At 36.4% G+C, this 25,524-nt stretch overlaps 1 protein-coding gene across 1 annotated transcript; it reads right to left on the reverse strand.

Moving 5' to 3' along the window:
- Positions 1-1,141: 1,141 nt before the first annotated feature.
- On the reverse strand, positions 1,142-24,593 carry LOC127853382 (tryptophan 5-hydroxylase 1-like). The gene is made up of 14 exons (XM_052387873.1): positions 24,031-24,593; positions 19,687-19,803; positions 18,644-18,845; positions 17,152-17,255; positions 16,711-16,778; positions 14,167-14,217; positions 11,536-11,631; positions 11,126-11,172; positions 9,268-9,403; positions 8,401-8,527; positions 7,348-7,443; positions 5,660-5,793; positions 3,104-3,212; positions 1,142-2,132 (listed from the first exon to the last, which is right to left on the reverse strand). The coding sequence occupies exons 1-14, from the start codon at positions 24,334-24,336 to the stop codon at positions 1,947-1,949; spliced, it is 1,779 nt and encodes a 592-aa protein (XP_052243833.1). The 5' UTR covers positions 24,337-24,593; the 3' UTR covers positions 1,142-1,946.
- Positions 24,594-25,524: the final 931 nt, after the last annotated feature.

The raw sequence follows: 25,524 nt of genomic DNA on the forward strand, positions 1-25,524 counted from the left end.
GATAACTATTCTCAATAACTTTACAATTGTTAACCTACTTTTCTATTTATCTGTGTATAATTATGTTAAACTAACTGATTATGTTGTTGAACTATTAATAATGAATTTTAGTAAATTATGTTATATAATTATCTGGGAGAGGATCCAGATAATGTTGCACAAACTTGTGATCCAATCCCATGCATATTTGATGCAATAAATACGTTTAAACTAAACATGACAGTCACAAAGTGCACATATGTTCAAATAAGCTTATCGATGAGGGAGAGATTAAAGAATAGTATAGTTGACACAAGGCCGGGTATGTTTGTATTGGTCAAGCAACGCATAGACTGACCAATGGGATTCTTAGTAATCTAGCTAATCAGCTTATTTAGAAGACTGACCAATGGGATTCATAACTGAGTTTCACGGGGCAAATGTTAGAGGGAAATAGTTGAGTTAGCGTTTAGACCTAGAGGTGTACAGATGGAAAAAGACACAATCATGTAACAATCACAACGTATTTGTATAACTGAAATATTAGTTAAGTCAGACATTAAATTGGACTAGAAACTGATATATGGTGTTGTTGAATATTTGATCCTACATTATGCAGAGAAACCAACATAAATAAGGAGGGACGGACTTGTCCCATGCGTGACACGAGAAAATGGTAGTTAATGCAAATCTCGTCATCATGACAATATGCGCATGACGAGATACTGAATGATAGGCTACACACCGGTAATTTAAGAGTAATGGACATCGCTAGTGACTATGTGTCGTCCATGAACTATGAACAATTACTTGACAACGTATATTCGGGTATTTAAAGTTGCAATACAAAAATGAACACAACTTACATCATCTTTTATGATTATGAGGTCTCAATTGCATGGGTGTACCTTAGTTTCTTGAGGTTTATGTCTTTGAATATCTTATTATAATAATATGCCCTACATTTGAATGTCAGTATAAAGATAATGATATTGAAAATACGGCAAATTTTGCCTCTGAATAACATACATTCACTAAACCATTGTTGAATAATAATTTAAATTGAGATTATATAATGACGCGATACATATAATTAAAGTTTTTATGATAATTAAAATCACGTTCATAACATACTCGATAGACATTAAGAACAAACAACACAAGGTTTTCAGATTGCAATTTAATTACCTAGCAGATTCAAGCAGAGAACACAAAACGTTTGTCTTAAACAACAAAAGTGCATTTTATTAGTGAATTATAAAACAATAAGCGTTCGCCTGCACACTGATTTTGTATTTCTAACTATTGTTCTACCTTATTGTATTGTTCTAATAGTTCACTTTTCCCTTGTTAACTTGCGGGTACTTATATCGCACATCTGACTCTTTTAATGCTCGGATTTCAATAAATGTAGTGCATATTATAAGATGTCGTATGTTTGTAAAATTTATCGTAACGGGGATTTTAAATAGATTTTGAAGAAAGCTTTTAGAAATATTTGTATCAAAATGTTGCTATGCGAACAACTTCTGGAGTTAATGAGAAAATTGCAAAATGCTCGCATAAAAACAGGAGTTCAAATGACATCAGTGCATAAGGTATTAATACATTATGATCTACTGTATTTCATTAACAGCAATTAGCATGTCTTATGTTTTTTAAACGAGAAATAGTTTTAGTTTTGTTGAATGAACATACTTTTAAGTTCACATATATGTTTATGTTTAACTGAATTCATGCAAATACCACATAGCAACTTAAAATATTAAAAAATGAGCTTATTTCAAACATTTGTTTCGTTTCTAGGAAATAATGCATTACATCACAATCAATAACAATAAAAATAGATCTTAATACAATCGTATCACATTCAACAACGACACCTTTTCTTAATAACTGTTCACATGAAATCAACAATATTAGTAAATATCCTCTTTCACATTCAAGAATAAGAATCAAACGTGTCGTTATTTGTGCACACCGTTCGCATAGCCTGTATGTGTGTCCGATTCGTCCGACTGTTCACCGTTTTCCACGTGTTCGTCAATGGACATCTCCATGGCCTTGTCGATCCCCTTTCCGCGCATGCGCGCCTTCTCTATCTGCTGCACGCGCCGCAACGCATCACTTACGATGCAAAGCTCACCTTTCACCTAAGAAAATATTTGGCACGGTAAGGTGTACGGATGCTTGAATAGGCTATTTTTTAAACTGATATATTGTTAATTTTGTTTAATATAACTCGGAGTTTTTTTACTCACAACTCATAAGCAAAAACAAAAGAAACAAAATAGATGATTGGAAACAATCACTGACAATTGTTAAGGACGTCTCGCAGTTAATTTTAATTGATATTGCAAAGGATCTCTATGACAATAAAACACTTTCAATAAAAGATTGTGCTTCGGCACATCGTCTATTTCCTTTCTGTGTACAATTTCATATTCAGTTCTTTTATTACATATTTTTGAAACACTGACTTACCGAACGTTAGCATACTATTATTCCGTGCGTTTATAGTTATTACAGGCATTATTGAATGAAGTTTTTTGTTTAAATAACAGTCCCCTTACATTGTAGCCTCTATCACGTGTAAGTCGGTCATCGCTCTTAATTTATATTGCGAGTTTCGTTATCATGTTTTATGTTGACAGGTGACTTCTTTGCAGGGCATGCGTAGGAAAATACGAAATAATGAGCAGACGGATGGGTGTATGAACAGATGGAGGCAAACATAAAGCTCAAATTGCATATAAGTTTAAGAATTATACATTGGGCCAAAATTAAGACCAATTATTTATAGAGTTTAAGGTAAATGTATTATGTACGAGTCATTTAAGTACATGTTTGTGTATTTCTTCAAATGACCTGATGCTTAACAAACGGAACATTCACAATGCTCTCAAGCGTAGAAAGACTATTAAGAAAGAAACTTAAACGAGAATGATTATAATTGTATTATACGGCTTAGAACATAATTGTTTCTATGTTCCAAGTTACTATGGTGAATTGTTAATGTCATCGTTCTGTAATGTTCGGACGAGCGAAGCTATGCACCACCCTGTCGAAAAACCAAAAAGGTTTGTGTACGCATGGGGTTGATATTCCATAAACATGATCCTACCTCGCTGACGAGATAGCCGATGTTGCGTGTGTTGTCCAGCACGTCGACACTCTGTGTGTACGGGTTGAAGCGAACGGCGAATGGACGCTTGATCGTGCTTGCGAAACTCCTAGAAAACCGCCTATATTTAGAGTAACATTCATTGGATTGAAGTCACGTGACCGATGGTTACATATTTTGAGGCAACATTGAAGGAACACATAACTTTAAAGAAACATAAAGGACAATATAGAAAAAGGAAATAGACTAAAAGCAATGTACACAATTGGTTATATAATTGTCAGAGCGTCAGTTGCACGTGCCAGGAAAAGGCCTAAACAATAAGAGCTTTGTAATCCTTATAGTTTAAAAATGTAAACGTAACAAGTGCACCAAAGATTGTTAGCTTTCGCCAACATCCATAAAAATGTAGATAACTTTTGTAGTTATTTGTATCTATGTTTATTGAGTATGCGATATAAATAATGAAATCAGATGGCACACAAAACATTTCTTTTTTTATTAGACTTAATTATAACGGGGGTAACTCCAATTTAATTGAGCGCTGCCAATCGTTATAAAACTAACTAAGTTACGTAAACCATCGTTTGAACAAAAAATACTTTTACAATTCCGTTAACTCCTCATGTTGTTTCAAATTACCATATATATATGTTTTTAATATTTGCCCTATTATTTTCATTAAGCCAACCATTGCAAAAATTTACATGCTTAAATGATGTATCGCCTACATAAAATGAAGTGAAACTAAATAGTGAAGATAAGCCAGAATTGGCAACCTGATGCGTATGAAACCAGACCAAATGCACTCACATTGAAATGCCACCAACATTGTCACAAAACATGCTAATCGGAACGGATTTCTTAGCGTTGCCATCCGCACTGGTCAACCTTTAATGTCAGTATCCCTCTTGAAGATGGCAAATGTTCAACAATGTCAGCGAAATGCCATTGCCAGAAAGTTATATGAGCGTTTAGAATGCAAATATTGACAATATACGAAACTGATATCATACCAGCCAAAAAAGTGAAGTCGAAGATAATCCAGCATTAAAATTTATTTGCTGGGCGTATGGGTGTTACTGTTTGTTACAAAAGCATACCAATTACACCGTTAACACGAACCGAATAACCGACATTTTGTAATCTCTATAATATTTAACCATAAGAGGAGAAGTTAGCAAAACAGGGTACTGAGCTTACACCCATCTGTATCAACAACACTTATCGTCTTCATATACAGAAATAATGGTTCTCGATGCCTGGGTTATACCGTACAATGTCTATTATAGTTTCTGCACTGAGACGAATGGTTCGTTTTAAGAAATTACGTCATAAGGCGCCGAAGATTAATTTAAATAAAGACTTTGAATATCGTCAAGTTGGTGCGGTAGACTAATAGGTCGGTTGGCTCCGTATTATCACTAAAGGCTCTCAATTTCAGGTTTTGTATAAAATGGTCGGGTCCTTAGATTGAAAGCAAAAAGACTTTCGTACAATATAGTCGGATTTGCGCTATAGATTTTCAGCAATACAGACTCTCTGAGAATACAGTCGGATTTGCGCTATAGATTTCCAGCAATACAGACTCTCTGAGAATATAGTCGGGTTTGCGCTATAGATTTATAGCAATAAAGGCTCTCTATGAACATAATGTGTTGGCACCGTAGATAAATAGCAATAAGGGGTCAATACGACAACGGTCGTGTTAGTGCCGTAGATTAATATAAATAAAGGTTCTAATAGAATTTTGCTGGCTTGGAGCCTTAGATTTATATCAATAACGGATGTATTAGAATATTGCCGGGTTGACGCCGTAGATACATTGCTAGAAAAGCTCTCTTAAAATATGGTCGGATTTGCACCTTATATTTATAACAATTAAGGCGTTCATAGAATATTTTTGGTTGGTGCCGTACCTTAATAGCAATACAATATATATTTTAGTGTGGCCAGGTTGGCGCTGTTGATTAATATCGATAAAGGGCGTCCTAGAATATTTCCGAATTTGTGTCGTAGATTAATAGCATTAAAGCTATTAATAGAAGTAAAAAAGGCTTTCTTAGCAGATGGTCGGGTTGGCCCTGAAGATTTATACCAATAAATGCTATCTTGGAATAAAGTATGTTTGGCGTCGTAGATAAATATAAATATAAAATCAATACGACAACGATCGTCTAAGCGCCAAAGATCAATATCAATAAAGTCTCTTCAAGAATATGGTCTACTTTGCCTCGATTAAAAGTAATAATTGATCTCTAAGAATATGGACTGTTTGAAGCAGTAGATAAATTGCAAGAAAAGCTCGGAGATTAGTAGCAATACTTTTAATAATGGATCTTTATCAATATGGTCTTTTTTGCGCCGTTGATTAACAACAGTGAAAGATTAAGACTATGGTCTGATGGGCGCCATAGACTAATGGTGATATAGGCTCTTTCAGAATATTATCGAATTAGCGCCGTAGATTAATAGCACTATTACGGTCGGGTTCGCGCCGTTGATTAATAGCAATTGTGGCTCTGTAGGACAATTGTCTTTGGCACCGTAGATTACCTCATCTGTTCCTTGGCGTCCTCAAAGCTTTCCGTGTAGAAGTACACGTCCTGGAAGGTCGTGATCAGGCATTCCTGCTCGCACGTGGTCAGCGGATCGAACGGCTTCTTCACGCTCTTGTCCGTCAGCGCGTGCTGAAACACGTGTCACGAGGTGAGAGTAAAGTAATGCATTAATTTTAACCATTCCCGCTCAAAAGCAAAGTGAAAATGAATTGCTATATGCAAACAGCATAAAATCAGAGCAGCCTGCGAGAAACTCCCTGTCTGTTCAGGATTTATGCTGTTAACTGCTCGTCAGTATCCTATCGTTGGAAATAAAGCCTTACAAACTTCAATCCAGTAAGAAGGTCTTAAATTTGAATATGTTTTCTAATGCGTCTTTGTGCGTTTCCAAGTGGTAAAGGGGTTTTACCTGATTACTTTAGCTCAATTGCCATCGACTTTTAGGATACGCTCGTGTCCGTACCCTGTGACGAACCAGTACTTGGTGTTTTTAGATTTTAACCGTGAAAGCATGTTTTCAAAGTTTGCTACATACGATATAAAAATGTATGAATGTTGAATAAAAACAAAGTATCTCGTTCTCAAAGAGAGTATAACGTTTTGCTTTATATAAGTGAAGTATACCACTAAAAACAATACAATTTACATCTATGTATCAGAAAAAATAACAAACTCCGCATAACTGCCTTATGTAAAGATCAACGTAGAGCTGTGTTCGAGTGCTGAGATGTTTATGTCATAAGATATCGGCTTGTTTTGCACATCTTTTGCCTATATGTCATGTGGTATTTATTATCGCCGTGCTATTTATATTTGTTATATAACCACATTTTAGTGTTGCGTGACCAAAACATTAGCAGGGTATGTGCATTGTGTCCACAGGTAACGCTCCTCAACTAGCCGGTGTGCTTATGCGCTGTGGATTACTTTCTAGATGGGGGCAATCATTCCGAGAACATTGTTTTATATATTTAATTGTTTGTTAGTATTTTTTATTGAATACATTGGCTTTTAATGATTTGGGGAAAAGGGTGTGACCTTGTTGGAAAGGTTTCGACAAAACTGCGAAAATGATTATTTTATTCTTTCGCGGACTTTCTCGTAATATTTGCATTTTTGATAGGTGTGCAAACGCTTCCGTATACGGATGACAGTTAGTTAGTAACGTCACTTTATATATGCAATGCGGGGATGGGATGTTAACACATTATGACTTACCTAGCTCTGCCTTGAGCGTTGATTGGTTCGGAGTACAATCGCAATCCAATCCTCTCTTTCTTACAAACCACTCTGTTATGGCTTATATGTTTTCTGAATGTTCATGGTTATATCATTTTTTTTTCTTTCGCTTTAAATAAATATTTATCTGCTTCAAAAGTCCTATTATATAGAAATTGCAGTTCCATATTATAAGAAACGGTACCAAACACGCAATCCATTCCATTCCTTGAATGATTATATTTGTGACAACAGTTTTGGACCTCTGCGAAGCGTTTGGTACCGATAACCATTAGGAAAGGTAACCACTGTGAGTAGTCTGTAACCGTTTATCAAAGGGGAAGGTTTCAGCTTCCACTGCGAGGATTGTATAACCGTTAACTGATAGGGAGGCAAACACTGCAAGAAGTTTGTCATCGTTTACCGATAGGGGCGGTAACCAATGTGAAGAGCATGCGTACTCACTTGCAGCTCGCTAACTGAGGAGAGTAAGCCCGCACCGAACACGCGCAGTTCGCCGTCCTGCTTGCAGAGACCGAATTCCACGGAGAAAAAGTAGCACTGCAAAGAAGAAAACAAAACTCATTTTACGACATACATAAGTCATACAGTATAATTGTTTAATACGACATACTTACCTACATAATATTACCGCGCCGTATCTAACCGCATGTAACGCGTTACGAAAATTTAGAAATAGTAACAACGCCCATATAGTAACCAAAAATAATGAGCTACATAGTATAAACGTACATGTACATAATTATGCGACCGTACCGATGCAAGCTTGGTGACCTTAAATATTGATCATTAAAGTTTATGTATCCGCACATTTCACGCGACATTAAAGATATGATACTTTTTACCTTTGCAAATCAAATTTGGCGACATTACGTTTTTGCTAACAAATTATGTACCGGTATGTTTATGCTACTCCAAAGAACAAATGAGTCGCGTTCTGAGAAAACTGGGCTTAATGCATGTGCGTAAAGTGTCGTCCCAGATTAGCCTGTGCAGTCCGCACAGGCTAATCAGGGACGACACTTTCCGCTTTTATGGTATTTTTAGTTTCAATGAAGTCCTGCCTTACCGAAAATCAAGTTTTTGCGGAAAGTGTCGTCCCTGTGCGCACTGCACAGGCTAATCTGGGATGACACTTTACGCACATGCATTAAGCCTTGTTTTTTCAGAACAAGGCTCAAATGCGTTCGTTTCAATTTCAGCGACGTAACGTTACTGGTATAACATTATCACGTCCCAATGTAATTTGTTCTACATCAAGAAACATGCGCTCCTTGTGTCGCAAGTTTATTGAACTCATGATGTTAATCAAATCCTATTGATAACCGTTATACCTTATGCTTCAACCTTATTGTTACGTTTGCAAATTTGGCGAGCTTACCTTATTGGTAAAAATTATAACGTTCCGATACAGTTTTTGCTACATCAAGTTTATTGACCTAATGATTTTAATCAAAACATATATTTATATATCTCATGCTCCAACATTATTCTCACCGTTGCGAGTTTGGCAATCTCGTCGTCAGACGCCCCGAGGGAGCAGAGGCCCATCTCCTGGGAGAACTGCGCAAAACTTGGGTCCGCGAACAGGGGCACGTGGCCGAACAGCTCGTGAATGCAGTCCCTGTGGATGGAGGCCAAAGTAATTATGAAAACGATGTAGAACGTTGGAATTTTGAAAACGTTTCATTGAACTCTGCTTCGTCAATAGGTTTCTTAAAAAATAGTGAATATTTTTTTGTAAAAAAAACGTGAAAAAGATATACGAAACAGAGATATTTTTAGTATATGATGGCTACCTTGTAACCATATAGGGCTTTGATTTACTGATTACTAACCATCTAAGTGTATTGCACGTCTAAACAGAGGTTGTGTCGATTTTTGCAGACGAGGAATGTTAAAAAAGTACAACAAATATCCGGCGTTGGTTTTCAGTATCATATAAATGGAAATTGCAGGATGTGAATTCGACATTTGAGACACCGATGCAGATTATAAGATACATATCCCCATCGATAGGATTCATTATCAAAAGTCGTATCTATTTTTCATCTAGAACAAACGTGTACGCCACTCGGTTTTCAGCAACAGCCGTGCCCAACACGTTCGGATGTTTTCAGCTTCATACACTACAGAATTATGGAAACTTCTTTTACTAGAAAAATTAAGACGTGCCATATGGACTGTTTAGGTAAACCTACCGTAAGCTAGTTACGATCAGAAAATTAAACACATTGATTTTTTTAAACGCGCAAAGTTAAGTTGCGAGAATCGAGTCTGAACTCGTTTACGAGAGCTTGTGGAAACGGTGGTCGGTTCAATTCGTCCAATAGTTCCGCCAACAAAATTATCAATTATACTTACGGTTCCGGTGTGTACAGCGGTGCCGATCCGTGGCGGATATACTGTGTGCAGTGGAAAACACGGAACGCCAGGCCGGCCAGGAAGTCACGCGACGACAGGTACCCGGCCACTGGGCGCAGGGTAAAACCAGTCCGACCTGAAAAGGGAACCGGGGGGGGGGGCATTATTTGTCTGACCACTTATCAGTTTGCGGTTTTGCACAAAGAAATGGACCATTTACTTTTTGTCAATCTAAAGAACTGATCAGATTCCGCTGTCTCGCCGACATGCAACAAAGAGTGTGCTGAACGGTCGATTATTATGCGACTGATCAGTTGTTGAAGATGCATTGATTGATAAGTGTATGTATCAAATGGATTTTCGCTGAACGTGCATGCTATATAATTATGTTTACAATATCACAGTTTCCGCTTTATAAACGGCAACATCTGTGGAAGCGACCTTTTTTTTAAAATTTAAAGTCTTGATTTTCATGTAGAACGTGATTTTATTGTTTGAATTATATATGTAGAGATGGAAAATACTATACGTTCTACTTATATTATTAGTTATAATAGTAGCTTCTTATTATAAAATAATAATTCTAGTTATAAAATAGTAAGTGAAAAATTGCGGAATTTTTGCAGGTATTATCTCAAAGTAAAACTTAGTAAATCACAATTACTATTTCTTTAATATGAGAATCTAACAAACAATACTATTAACAGTCATACTATGACGCTAAGAGGTGAGTGCCATCTATAATACGGGTAGCTTTGCATTTAGATGCTATTTAGCCTGTTTTGTAATCATCGTTTTCAATCAGTTTCTTGTAAACACTCAGGCGACAGTGTGGGAGGGCATACCATCCGGGCACTTACGGGTCCCTGACAACCCAACGACGTGCTCTATTAAAACGAGGCTGAGTGGCGATGCACGGTAAATACGGCAATTGGTGACGTGACACCGAAGGGAATTGTATGCATACACACCGCGGGAGAAAGTAAAGAGAACATAATTAGATGATATAACAATCAGATCGCCGTAACAGGTGCACTTGTTACCTTGCCATTAGGATAATATAATAATATGTGATATCGACTGTGTTAATGATGAAATCGACAATAGTAGTTAGACATGAATACTGTTAATAGACTTTCACAATTATCCTTTCGGAAAGTAAACACAGACGTGAAGTGCGTCGCATGTATTTTCCGTTATATAACATTGTTTATGCTTTTAACTCAGGTGTCGTGTCTAAGATTGTCTCTTACTAGCGCATTCATTGACGCCGTAAAGCCCATTTAGTCTAGGACCTTAACCAACTTTAGGGATTACCTATGGACGCTGTAAAAATCGTTCGATCTGCGATCTGTATGTAACTTTTCCTTATTGCATGCACATTGATGTTATTTTTCTACATTATTGAATTAAATATATATATGTGTTGTTCCTTCATAAAACATAGAATAACACAACACAAACAAGACGTTTTATCATATACAATAACAACAATAATTGAATCAACCACCAATACGTGGTTTGTAATTGCGACAGGGATAGAGATATGCTACGAACCTCTATGCGGTTTTTGGGACACTCATTGGAATATTCTGGTTACATGCAAGTAAAAAGAGGACGAAGCAAAAACGTACGCAAAAGAAGGAAAACGTAGTTCCTCGTGATAATTTTTTGTTTAAAGACCACTCTTTCGATGTATATAGTATAAAACTGATATTCAAGGATTTCGTGTCGTATGTAGGATGGTGCTAATTAAACACAATACGCCCTGTTTGACGTCTAATACATGCCTATCGATATAAAGCGCAGTGGTGAGAGTGTCATTATCACCCCGGGGATGCAATAATGGTATCCATACCTTTCAGAAACTCCGACACGTCTTGAAGCTGTGGAATGTTGTCTTCTCTGCAGAAGAAACATACAATTAACAGGTTTTGGGCGCGTTTATTATTTGATATATTTTTTTGCATGTGCGTGTATTGGTATGGCTAATGCAAATGGTGTGAACTTGATTTTAAAACATTATCAAACAATTTATTTTATTTTACTATTGAATGTATTTATTAATATGCAGAAGTATATCTCTACAAAAGGGAGAGTGGCGTAACACTAATAACTGTATACATTTCCTATTATATATGTTGTCCATTAAACGTAACTTATTATATTATTTCTACATGAAAAAACGAAAGTATATGTCACCGTTCGAAATTTATGCCCTGTCTGATAGCACAAACATTATGAAAAGTGAGCACATGATCGCCCTACCTGTACCCGCATTCCTCCAACAGTTTCCAGTTCCTTAGGTACTCCCTACACGCGTGGGTAGGGTAAAGTGCCGTCAGCTCACGAAAAACAGTCGCCCTGTCGAATGTGTATTCGTTTATTTGGATGTTTCGCCCGTTTGCAACATTATTTCAGTCATATGAAGGCGGTCAGTTAATCTACTTAGATTGTTCCTGGGTAAGCAGGGTTTAGCATTGTGAATGGCCGTAGAAATAATTATATGTATTAATCCATTTATGCCTAGCGTATAGAAAAAAAGGCCTTGGAAAACAGCGTAGACCCAGATGAGACGCCGCATGAAGCGGCATCTCATCGGGGTCTTCGCTTTTTGCTTAAAATAATTTCTTTAAGAAATATTCTAAATATAGAAATAAATATACTAAACATCCCTTATTTTGGAAATAAATTGATCCAATTTAGAAGGATGGGAGAGTCCACTAGGCATAAGTGGGTTAACAATGCCCCCAAAATGATGTAGAGGGGCTGAGATTCAGGTGTGTGCGGATTTATTAAAGAAATAAACAAGAGCTGTCACCATAGGATGACTTATGCCCCCCTATAAACGCTTGATAGAAGTGATGAGCTTTTCGAAACCTAAACGCAGAATTCGAAACCTAAACGCGGACCCTACGTTCAAGGTCAAGGTCACAGGGGTCAAAATTTGTGTGCGTATGGAAAGGCCTTGTCCATATACACATGCATGCCACATATGAAATTGCTATCTGAAGCGACATAGAAGTTATGAGCATTTTTCGAAACCTAAACGTAAAGTGTGACGGACAGACGAACAGACGGACGGACGGGTGGACGGACAGTGCGATCACTATATGCCCTCCTTCGGCGGCATAAAAATAATCACTTAAATAATATACGCTCAAAATTGTAACGTTTTATATACATATAATAAGTACACGCATTGGACAGCTATGAACCTATAAAATGAGATTCGTGCCTTGCCCACGTCTCAACTACCACAGTCATTACCGCTTTATCATGAGTCCGCAAAGGGTTGTATGGAAAGAATTTGCATTTGTTTACACAAAGAATTACCGTTGTATTCAATTTTGCAAAGAGCTATTAAGCGATTGTGACGTGCAATTGTTTTTTTAACAATGTCGTACACGATACGAAGTTAAAGCGGGTATATACGATTTTGTCAAATATTTATGAATTTATATAAAATGTGTACAAAACTTATTATATATATATATATATTAATATAAATTAAAATAAAAGTTAAGAAGAACATGTGTCGAAAAATGCGAAATAAGCCAGATATTTAATTCTGAAATTGAAAACGGCTGTACAGCCGAATTCGCCAGCATGTATACCATACATGTACGATGTAAATCTAAACTTAGTTTAACGGTTTATTTGAGTTCCTGCAACGATATCTATTCATACGACACACGAACACTACCTCCAACCCTAATACAAAGACGAATGCTTCGGTTATTGTAGGAAAATATGTACGTCACAATCGGCTCGGGGCGCTAATTTTTCTTTGCTGCATTTTATGAAATTCGACTTTAATGTATAATTTTTCTTGCCTATTTTGTGTTATTGTAACATATTTTATCAATATAACAATTAAACACATATATAAAATCGTATATACCCGCTTTAAGTAAAGATAATTTGTATGAACCATCCGCTTGAAACAGTATTGACTCTTTTGAATGAATGAATGATGTAGAAATAATTTAATAGAAATGTGTTGATATTAGAGGCCCTATAAAAATCCATGAACATGCAGCTCGGTTTTTTTTTAGAGTGTGTGTGTATTACAAAAGGGATACGGTGTCATTATTTTCGCTATCCCTTACGAATAGTCAAATGTTGACAAAATACATAAGGTCACATACGTTGGAATTATAGTACACGGCTCCATGTATTAGTACAATTTTTATTGATATATATGTGCATAAGCGGGAAAAAACAAGTATTTTTCTCTGCACTCTGAATAACAACTATCGTTCAATTTCTACCATGCATGTGGTGAATTGTCAAGGGTCAAGGCCATAACCAAATCTGTACTCGTAGTGGTTCAAACAGTATATGGAACCATGAAATCACTGCGCGGGGACCGCATGGCCATTATAAAAGTTCTACATAGAGACAGTGTTTTCACTTAACATTTCCTTGTCGAGTCGCAAACCCAACTTAAGCAGCAATTGGTTTCCGATGCAATATTCCTGATTCTGCTTCCTCAACAATTACAAATTAATATTGCAAGAAAAAAAACATGGGGGCAGAACTGTCCAGAAAATTCAATATCTAATTAGCACGTGTTACATGGTGCCCACCGATAGGAATGCTTGTAATGTACTAGGAAAGAGCAGGATGGGTTTTGCAGACATATTAACAATAGATCTTTAACTGTCATTTTTTTTTAAACATGAACTCTTTTCTGACATCGGTGCTATACGTCAGTGCAGATATGACTATGTACATACATGTATATGATTGTGAATCAGGTAGGGCTCTGGTCGTCAATACTGAGCTACAGTGTACATGTGTATGTGGTCATACAGTCTTACGACATTGTTCCAGCGAATTTGTCTCGATAGTCAAGTCTGACACAAAAACTGCCTAACTGTCAAATATTCTTACCAAGTCCGCCTCTCTTCTTCAGTGTATTCGATCCTCGGAATCGGTTGCCCTCTGTAAAGGAAAGCGAGTTAGAAAACGCTTGGAAACATCAACCGGTTGCAGTAGAATTCGAAGGATTAAAATTTGCTCACGAGAAAAAACGTGCACGAGTTGAATCAGTCCGCATTGGTATACAACTTACAAGGCAGAGTACAAAGGTCGGCATATTGACAATTTATATACGGGTTGAAAGTGTTGCGTTATTTTACTTGAAAAATGTGGTAACTATGTTCAAAGTTGTAAATGAATAACATGGGATAAAATTCGAAATCTAAGGAAATTGTGAACAAGTTTCTTTAAGTGTATAATCTCCATAAAAATTGCAATACGGTAAACTTCATTGCCCATTCACGCACAGTTCAACATGCATTTTGAGTTCGTCGCTCCATTACTCGTTAGACACCCTAATGCAAACTCGTAATTGATAACATATTAAAAGAAAGAAAAAGAACAACAACAAACGCATGAACAAAACTCATTATTTTGGTTCTGCCGACGAATGTATAATTTAAACTATACTGCAATATTTGCCATCGAATTTGAATTTTATCATATTCGTTGTTTGTATTTATTTGCAAACTTAAAGCAGGGTTACATGATGTCAGTTTCATAACAAGCTTCAACGATTGGGTGCATGATGCATATAAATGCCAAAATTGATCTGTTTTGATATAAATTTTATGGTATATAACTACATTTAAAGCAGTCATAAACTTTATTTTTACTTCATTCCTAAAGTAGTTTCTAGCCGCACATCTTTTGTACTAATTTTCTGCTCAAAATGGCAGTCTCGATGCAAGCACACACCGATTTGAGATATATATTTTCACGGTAATGTTATTTTTCATTGCTGTTATTTGTTATGTTCTTGCCTTATCTTTCCAATCATGTGAAGTGCGTATTGGACAGTGGCTTGGCCATGGTCACAATTGACTTCAAAACTTGCAAAATGTATATCTGACCTGTGCTCTGTCAAAAGGGGGTTTAATGCATGTGTGTAAAGTGTCGTCCCAGATTAGCATGTGCAGTCCGAACAGGCTAATCAGGGACGACACTTCACTTTTATGATATTTTTTGTTCAAGTCAAGTCTCTTCTTAGCAAAAATCAAGTTTAGGCTGAAAGTGCCGTCTGTTATTAGCCTGTGCGTTAGCCATAGCCATACATTTAACCCCCCCCCCCTTTTCATATAGCACGGCTCATATATAGCAATTACTAGAACACAGTTGTATAGTCGCCAAAGCCGATTGGGCGTTTGTTTTCACAAATAATGGTCCGGTAACAAGTAAGTTATTGAAACAGAAAATATGCCTTTTCTACTATCCGACTATACATAACAAACTCGACTGATACAAGTTCTAAGAACACCATACGAACATATTATGCTATTTTAGGTTACTCGATATATGGGCGATTCGTTGACACTGATTCGATAATAATTGGAACGTGACTGAAGCGTGATTATTATTTGACGGGGCGATGACAGTTCTTATTGCACATTTTCGCCAAATCTATTCTCACAAACAAATAGCATAAACGGGTAAGTTCAAGAACAATGAAGCATAGTTACCACACCTGATCAACCAGATTAGTCAATCATCTAAGAACCAAAAACTACCATAGTTTACCGTAAGGGTTGATAAAGGAAGTCCATGATCACATAGAAAATAGAATACATTGACAATATTTTGAAATCAGATTCTATGTTGAATATTGCAAATTATTGTGATTTGCCATCACATTATTGTTTAGTGAAATATTTTTGCACAAAAAGCTATATCAGTATACTACAAACATTAGTTTGTGAAAGTTCACAATATCTAATAAATATCTAATAATACAATGTATCTAATAAATATCAGTACTGATAGTGGTATACGTTGATGTTCGTCTGTTTTAAGACTTTGAAAGTATTTGTCCCAAGTGTACCAACAAAATCTGAAATTTGGCTTGCATTAAAATAAACAATAGATTGTATCAGTATTTGATATATGGCCTTGTTTCTTTATTTGATCTAGAACGTGACGTGATGGTAATCAAGTCCTTAATGTGACGTACCGGTATTACAAATAGAAATATGTCAACATGAAACGTTTGCAGGTAGAGATGTGAAACAGCTGGCCAAAAAGGTAACACAGATTCAATTTGAAGTAAACTGTTCTAACATTAATTGATTTTTTTTTAATTTTTCTCAAGGCTTGAATACCAGTTTTAGAAAATGTAAGCACAAGTTTCATTGCTTTTGTATTAGTATTATAATTTTGGCATCGAAATATAACTTATTTAAATTTTATTGACAATTTCATTTGAGTAATTCATTTAAAAAAACAACTTACCCAAATGTGTTTTTTCATAAATGTGTTTTTTAACATCAGTAAATTTATAGCTCAATATTATTACAAGAGAATCTGATAATAAAATAATTATTATAAAACCAAATTCTGTATTTATCAGTACCATAGTTTGGCATCGTTAATACAAAAAAGTATATATTGGAATAAACTTACTGTCTGTAGTTCAGTGCTAGTTGTGTGAAACATTCTCTTCTTTGTCTGTAGTTCTTATCTTTGAATCCCTGAAAATTGAAGGCATGAAGGAGTACTATTATCGGTAAAGTGTATTACTACATGTAACTTCTCCTATTGTTGCTGCTACCAATACACAAACCTACACAACGTTATAATATAATATATAATACATTGTATAACTATAATTTCTAGTAGATTTCCATTACATCACCACCACCACTACGAACAAAAACAGAAACCTCAGGCCTCATCCAATATTGCAACCACCACCACCTATATAACGGCAAAAACAACTACCGCAACAGCTACAATAACCGTTACTCCTGCTTCTAGTACTATGAACAATACTATAATGACCAAAACTACATAAACACCACAACAGCCACCCATAGTACTACATCACCACAGGAAATGACCTACCGGATGATCAGCGTCCAGCTCCGTTCCGTACATCAGCACGCGGTTGGCATTGTGATCCAGCTCATACACCGTCTTCGGAAACCATGGCGACGATGCTAATATGTCTAAAACATGAGCAAACAATATGAGCCGTGCTCTTTGAAAAGGGGATTTAATGCGTGTGCGTAAAGTGTCGTCCCAGAATAGCCTGTGCAGTCCGCACAGGCTGATCAGGGACGACACTTACAGCTCTTATGATATATTTCTTTTCAAGAAGTCTCCTCTTAGCAAAAATGCAGTTTCGGCGAAAAGTGTTGTCCCTGATTAGCCAGTGCGGACTCCACAGGCTAATCTCGATCGACACTTTACGCAGGTGCATTAAACCGACTTTTCACAGAGCATTATGAAGTTAATTGATTAAGGCAGCTCCGCAACCTGATTTAAATATTAAGCCACATCATCTTTGTCCTCATTTCAGAAATACATTGTTGTTAAAAATATTTCTAATCGACCAATAAGCAACGATATGGAGTTATAATCCGGAGAAACAATTGTGTGAGGAGAATCTTGACTCAAACATGATTTTTCACCTATTTTTGCATGGAAATTGCAATCCGATATTCTCCACTTAAGACAGGTATTTCACTTGTCGGTGCTTCACGTCTAGTTATACCAAGTTGATTGCGTTCTTTGTCCATAGATAGGAGTAAACATCAGTCGGCATTTTTTTTGATATCTTGCCACAAAGTATAGATTATTGCATGCACCGTGATTTTACATATACATGTATTTGTTTTGTTGGATTTTTCGCCGCTTTCAACAGAAATGAATTAAATCAATGCTGTAAGTGAACCGCTCCACGCTTTTCCTTGGTTGAAAAGCAGACACTTAGTGTTTTTTTTAATATAAAAACAAATACAATGTGACCCAAATCTATAACATAAACATATATTTCCCGCATAAAATAAATATCTTGACATGGTTTCGGCATTGCTGGACTGCATAACTCATATCGATTTTCTCAGTATCGGCTATTGGAATTTACCGAAAACGGAGGGCATAATACCCCAGGATCAAAATGCTTATCAATATTCATGATATTGGTCGACCACAATTGTAATACACCATTAAACAATTTACCAAAAAGAACTAATTGTAAATCGGTATGCTGAGGTATCTAAGGAGACGCGTTTTCATTCAAAAATTGTACAATCCCATTTAAGAACCGCTCGTATGAAACCACATTACAATTATTGTTTTCGTCATGATTTTTGTATCATAAAAATATATTTAGTTAATCAGATATTTGAAAGGTCGGGAGCCGATTTCCGACGTTACAATGATGTCTTACAAAAAATTGAGTTTTTATATATAACATTGAAGAAAGATGCTAAAAACGATGATATTTTCAATCGGAAATGTATGTTATATGTTCGCTAATTTTCCCTGATAAGTAGTCATACACCGTCTGCGCATGACCCGACTACCGGTAAACAGAGGGCTGCACACGCACCTTTCGGCATGGAGGCTGTTGTGACGGGCGACTGCGGGAGCAGGAAGTCGTTGAGTGTGATACTGGCCACCTGCTTCTTGAGACGCCGAATGAGTTCCTGCAACCGGATGTTGTCCGTCTCGAGCTCCACGTAGATATCGAACATTTCTGGCGCCCGGTCGCTCTTCCGTGACTCGATGTGCACAATGTTGATGTTGTTCTCCTAATTACAATGAAGAAAAAATGTATAGCTATACAATGACAGTGACAACAACAGTAACAACAGCAAAAACAACATCCTCATTATCAACAAAAAACTAATTCTGAACATCACTGTTTTACTCCTCATCATCATCTACACAATCACAACCATATGAACAAAATCATCATCATCATCATCATCATCATCATCATCATCATCATCATCATCATCATCATCATCATCATCATCATCATCATCATCATCATCATCATCATCATCCATCATCATCATCATCATCATCATCATCATCATCATCATCATCATCATCATCATCATCATCATCATCATCATCATCATCATCATCATCATCATTAACATCCTCCTCCTCCTAATCATCATCATCATCATCATTATCATCATCATCATTAACAACAACACCAGCATCATCTAACGTTACTATCTTCATCTCAACATCATCATTAAAATCTTGATTAAAAAAATAATCATAATATTCAACACAATTATAATAACAATAATAATAAGTATTATTATTCTTTCGTGATATATTTTGTCTAAATAGGTTTTTTCAAAGTGTGTTTTGTTTTGCTTGGAAAAACCTATTTAGGCGAAATATATATGAAAACAGTGAAACTTGTTCTGTGTCAATTAACTTGTAACCCTACTGGATACGTAACTGAGTATTATTATAACTGTTAATTGATTTACATCCAAGACAGTTTTCCTACATTAGATCCTTACGAACGTTACATTTGGAATATAAAAAAGCAGACGCAATTAGTGTGTACAATGATATTCAGGTTAACTTGGACAACAGGTATTATTGCGAATAATCTTTACGTACCTCGAAAACTTTGAGCGCGTTAACGAGGCATCCCACCGTATTCCTAAGCGTAAATATCATGGAGGTGGTTTTGCCCAGGCCGGAAGGACTGGAGATTCTGAGGTTGCGAACGTTCTCCTGAAAGACAGAAGAGGTCTAGTCAGGATAGAACTGACGCACGAGGCGCACATAGTAATGGACGTAAAGTTGAACGGACGGACGCACCAGTCTCATTTGAAATATTTCGTGCAATACAATATATACCACATACATATTCAAGAACGCTCATGTATTATTTCTTGTGAATACTTCGCGCTATTCTTCAAGCAAATAATTCAATCCAAATCTTTATGAAACCCGAAAAAGTAATTTACCCGTATCTACTTGACCCACCACTTTTAAAATTTATCAACAAAATATTCAATGCCTGAAATAGAAATATAAATCAAAGAAAAACTGAAGCTTGACCTTAATGGACATTTTCAAGGTCACATCATATTAAAGGACACTTGCGGGGGTTCCACATTGTAAAATATCAATGCATCACGTGCAATCTAAGTTGCAGGTTAATGAACCTATGAGATGACATTTATCTGAACTCCCCGTTCATGAATAAAATTACGAAAACAAATTTTGACCAAATCTCGCATAACATCTTTCAAGCAAGAATCAAACGCGAAATGTCCCAGCATCCGACGCTAAGTCAATTTGTCGTCTGTCAACTCGGTTTCGTCCCGAAATGCCAAGAAGGACTATTTCCCGGCGTATGAATTTGCATGTAAATACGTCCGACAAATCCAAGGGAATTATGGGATTTGTATTTTTCTCGAAATAGATACACGCGATCAAGCGATGCAAAATCAAAGAGATCTTGACGGCGAATTTCGACCAAACAATTTTGGCGTCTACGTGCCGCAGTTGATCGTCTGCCGATGTTATGAATGTAGGAAGGTGAACGCGGGACGAGCTGTATTTGCATTCAGCTCTTAAACTGACTGTCCCTGACGAAATTCACTCTGATAACCGGAAGTAGATATGGGACAAATTTGCATATTACGTAACTTTAATATTCCTCGTATTCATAAATATCTAATTTATATTTGAAAACATGTCATTCTCCGAAAAATGTATACATTTTATGAATGATGAGACCAATATTGATCTAATAAGGAGATATCCATGAGACATCAGAATAATATTGCTAAATTAGGCTACGAATGTTTGAACTCACTGTAGAATTGGTTCAAGTAACAAATGTTTTGAAGAATAGAAAAACTGTGCGTATGCTAATTTCGCCTGGTCAATAAATAGATTATAACGGTTTATGAAGCCGTTGTAAAACTAAAATGATTGATAAAATCCATTTTTGTTTTGTAATAAAAGAGGGGCTTTATGCTGTATTGAAATTGTTAATAATACATTTGCGAAATCCGACTTGATAAAAATGATTATGATTAACGAGTATTCATAGAAGACGCGAAACAAATCGCACGGTTTGTCCTCGTAATTTTGAAATTGACTAGGCCAGTTACGTGATAATAAACTAATTTGCAATGTTTTTCCGTCATTAGCAAAACGCATTGTCAATGCCAAAAAACTGGTAATGATTGTTTTCTTATCTGGATTGGAAACAGTATCTCGTGTTTAAACAAGACTTAACAGAGAATTTAATATAAAAAACAACTGGATTAAATTATAAAAAAATCAGTTAAATCAATATGCAGTTTGTGGCAAGTTGCTTATGCCGCGTTAAATATGAGTTAGATCTATATAAAGCAAGATGAATCATCATTGTTAGCAGACTCTTCCTCGAAGATGGGTGAGATGTGTAGATTGACGTTTTCGTTTAGTCCTCGATCAATACTCTTACGGAGAACGTTATCGGGTGCGATGACGCACGTTTAATATTCGTCAAAAGTGCGAGTCATAGAGATGCTCGATATGTATCTAACGACACTGGTGCACTGACGATGTGGGTTGCCCACAATATCTAACGACACTGGTGCACTGCCGATGTGGGTTGCCCACAAAATGCGGCGCATATGAAAACCAACGTAATTTAAAGAATCGTATCACAGATTGGCCAATTGGCAATAAACATTCATGCATTCCTTTATTCATTCATCTATTCATGCATGTATTCTTTCATTTATAAGCTCGTTCGTTCGTCCGTATTTATAAATATAGAAAATGTCATTTTGTTATCAGCATCGTCTTTAGTTAATCGTATTCGTAGATATTTGGCGCAAATACTACGGCAAACGTTGGGCCAGATCATTCCGTTTTACTGAAGTTAAACTTTGTATCTTGAACAAACTAAAAAAAGAATGAATCGAGCGGAAAAAATAGCACTTGTATCCGTTTCGCAACGCAAATATACATAGACAATGATAGAAGACGGTTCACGCCTTGTAAGATTCATTTAAAATAGATTGTGTATCTTTTACAAACTAAACGGGAAAATGGCAAGTGCATCCTTGTTAATGTTGTTGTTTTATTATTGATAATAATATTTCACGGGGGGTCTAGGTTTACGATTAGGTATGTATCTTTCAAGAAATTAAGTGAGTGTCACGAGCGGGAAAACATAGAACATGCGCCTCACTCTGGCAAATATTGTTTCAATGCATGTGCGCACAGGCCTCTGGCAAACATTTGTTCAATGCATGTGCGCACATGCCTCTGGCAAACATTGGTTCAATGCATGTGCGCACAGGCTAATCATGGACTACACTTTCCGACTTGACTGGACTTTTGCTAAGACGAGACATTCTTAACACACACACAAAAAGCGGAGAGTGTCGTCCCTGATTAGCCTGTGCGGACTGCAAAGGCGAATCTGGGACGACATGCATTAAACCCCGTTTTCCCAGAGCGAGGCTTATATATATATATATATATATATATATATATATATATATATATATATATATATATATATATATATTATATATATATATATATCCAATTGGGGCTGTATTATGTTTGAATATATTACACCCATATACGATCGAAAACGTACGCGGCGGTTATTTTTAATTGCTATTAAATATATTATTTTTAGCAATGAACGGGGCGAACCGAACGCAGAAGTTTATGTATCCAGTTCTGAGCGTCTAATTTATGCAAACAGTGAACAAAAATCAATGAAACACATATACCTATACCAAAAATATTGGCTTCTGAAATAATACTGGGCGTGTTCAGCTTTATAAGCATGTTCAGGCAATTATCTAGATGCACGATTTTATTCTACTGTTAGCTGATGTGATAACAAAAGTCAGCGACTCCCAAATTGTGCAAGCCGACAAGTGACTCACTCAAGTTTAGTGGTCTTACTGACGATCCAAAGGTATCTACGAGTGTTAATATAAAGGTGTTGGTATTTGGATCGATTTTGAAAAAGTGCTTTCACCATCATCCCCATAAAGCGAGTTGCAATAACTTTTTTTCAAATAAGTCGGTGCAAATTAAACGAAGGATTATGGTTTGTTGGATCGTTTATGTCCCGGTTCGAATATGTAACAGCAAAGAATAATGCGGTCGCCATGGCGGTAGTGGATATGGCGACCTCCTAGCGACCGGGAGGTTACGTGTACGATCCCCATTGTAGGGGCGTTTTTTGTATCTCAACGGTACCAAGTTCTGGTTCTACCCAGGAAACGTACTCGAGATCATTTCAAAAAGCCTTTCCTTGCAATCGAGCTTAAATAATTAGGTTTAAATTTAACACATGTTATGATTTCAGTTCGACATGTGTTTTCCTTTAAATAGTATCACCACATTTTGACAAATTTATCAAAGTTAGAGGGTGCTGTGTCATTACAAATATATTATTTCACAAGAACATTCGTGAAATTGAGCGCTACATTACACTGCATATAGACTATATGATCTAGGTTATCTTGCTTTAGATTAAACCATTTAATATTGTAAGTACCACGAATTAGACGGACATATACTGTGTAGTTTTTCGGTAGAAAAAAGAAACCTCGATTAACCAAATTGCTACTTCATTTTGCAAAATATCCCCTGCAAAAAATGTAAATAACCAGAAATAACAGAATTGTTACAAAGAATAATATGAAAACAATGTTTAACTTAAATTTAGTAAAATGCTTGAAATATTGGGTGATTGTGAACAATAAAGTATTTCGTTATCTGCGTTGTGCCATTTTGGGGCAAAACATGTATTAGCTCTCCGTATCACATTAATAACATACCGAACGAATAATACAATCATTTACACCATACTATGCAATTGTCTCTCTATGCATATGTGTTCAAACATATAATAAAAATAATAAGTTACATTCCTTCTTAACTGTTGCCAGTACATATTCGGAACGTTAAAGTCGCGCTTACCTCAAGATTTCGAATATCGTCATCATCCTCAATCACGATACTGTTACATCTCCTCTTCAACTTAAACTTTTCTCCTTTGCCGAAATCTCGTTTCTCATCGTGGCTATCTCGTTTCACGATACGCGCGGTGTTGCGCATGTACGCGGCCCCACGGCTCGACTGTGGCTCAAGACCGCCTATGGTCGGGTATCCTCGGATGTTTGCCACACCGGGGTTGAGCGGAGGTTCGATTGTCTTGGATGGAACGCGCTCAGGCGGCGGATGCCCGTTCACGTGGTTATTGTTTTTGCTGGATTTATCCGTCATTTTGTCTGTATGTGCGACGACTTGGTAAACAACGGCTTGGCGAAAAGCCAGCTTATACGGCTCTATGCAGTTTCCCAGTTTGTACAAAATACCGTGGCCCCCAAGAAGTGAAATGATGGTTCGTTTTATCCTTCAGTCAAAATAATTTATTAACAAAATGTCCCTTATGATCAAATACATAATTGACACACGAGAAGTGAAATGATTGTTCGTTTTTGTTCAATATTCTCCTTTAGTCTAAATTATCTATAACATAATGTCCCTTCTGGTCAAATACGACATAGGCATCCGATAAGGCGAGTGTGAATATTTATAAGGTCTTCTAGAAAGACTCTGTGATCGCTGAGAAGGCGTTCTGGAACTTTGATTGGATGATCGGTAAATGTCATGCGCAATGAGGATGTGCAGAAGAACAGCGATAGAAATGTCGCACGAGGTATTGGTGATCTTTGTTATGTGCGTAAATAAATGACAAAAACGTTGTATCGCCTTTGAGTGATTCATTATTATATGACGGGAATGTTGTTGCTTAGCATCGCTCTGTATTGTACGCGATTCTCAGTTTGACTGATTCAGCAACACATTTGGTGCTTACCGTAATTGCCGTTATTGGGACTGAAAATAAAACGATAACATAATTGGTGATATTTATGTCAGTATGTACCTGTAATACACAATACAATATAAGCTAAACAATGACATGGATACAGATATGCTATAAATATAACATTATAAATAAGGAAAACGCAATATTGTAGAAATAGCACGATGATCACATTACGGTACAACACTTGTTCGTTAAATGCTTCGATATATTTGGATTGTATAAAAATGCATTTTATAACAACTGTATACTATTTGTTATTGCATACACGGGTGTGTTTTTTTCACTTAAAGAATGGAATTGAAATTCATAGCAAACATATTTGTTGTCTTACATAGTTTGTACAATTGTTCCGCATTATGCCAAATAAAAAGTGTCGCACCAAATCCATTTAACTACCATCTTCAGCTCAAAAACCTTTTGCAATCAGCATTTTTATTAAATACATTTTCAATTGTTTGTCACTATAAACCTTTATTTGTATCACGGCGCCATCTCTGTCTTGACGATGTTAGTAAGTAGGTATGTAATGAAGAGAACAATATTGCCACCCACGCGTTTGCGAATCGCTTTTTTTGGCGTGG

This window comes from Dreissena polymorpha, chromosome 12, assembly GCF_020536995.1.
Source record: "Dreissena polymorpha isolate Duluth1 chromosome 12, UMN_Dpol_1.0, whole genome shotgun sequence".
NCBI classification, from domain to species: domain Eukaryota; kingdom Metazoa; phylum Mollusca; class Bivalvia; order Myida; family Dreissenidae; genus Dreissena; species Dreissena polymorpha.

Bases quoted from the DNA above. Each gene is read 5' to 3' on its own strand.
- LOC127853382 (XM_052387873.1), bottom strand. From the start codon at position 24,336: ATGACGGATAAATCCAGCAAAAACAATAACCACGTGAACGGGCATCCG. The intron at 7,444-8,400 runs GTGAGAATAATG...TCTTCTTTGCAG, and splicing joins AGATTGCCAAACTCGCAACG to TGCTACTTTTTCTCCGTGGA. The intron at 2,133-3,103 runs GTAGGATCATGT...ATATTTTCTTAG, and splicing joins TCGGCTATCTCGTCAGCGAG to GTGAAAGGTGAGCTTTGCAT.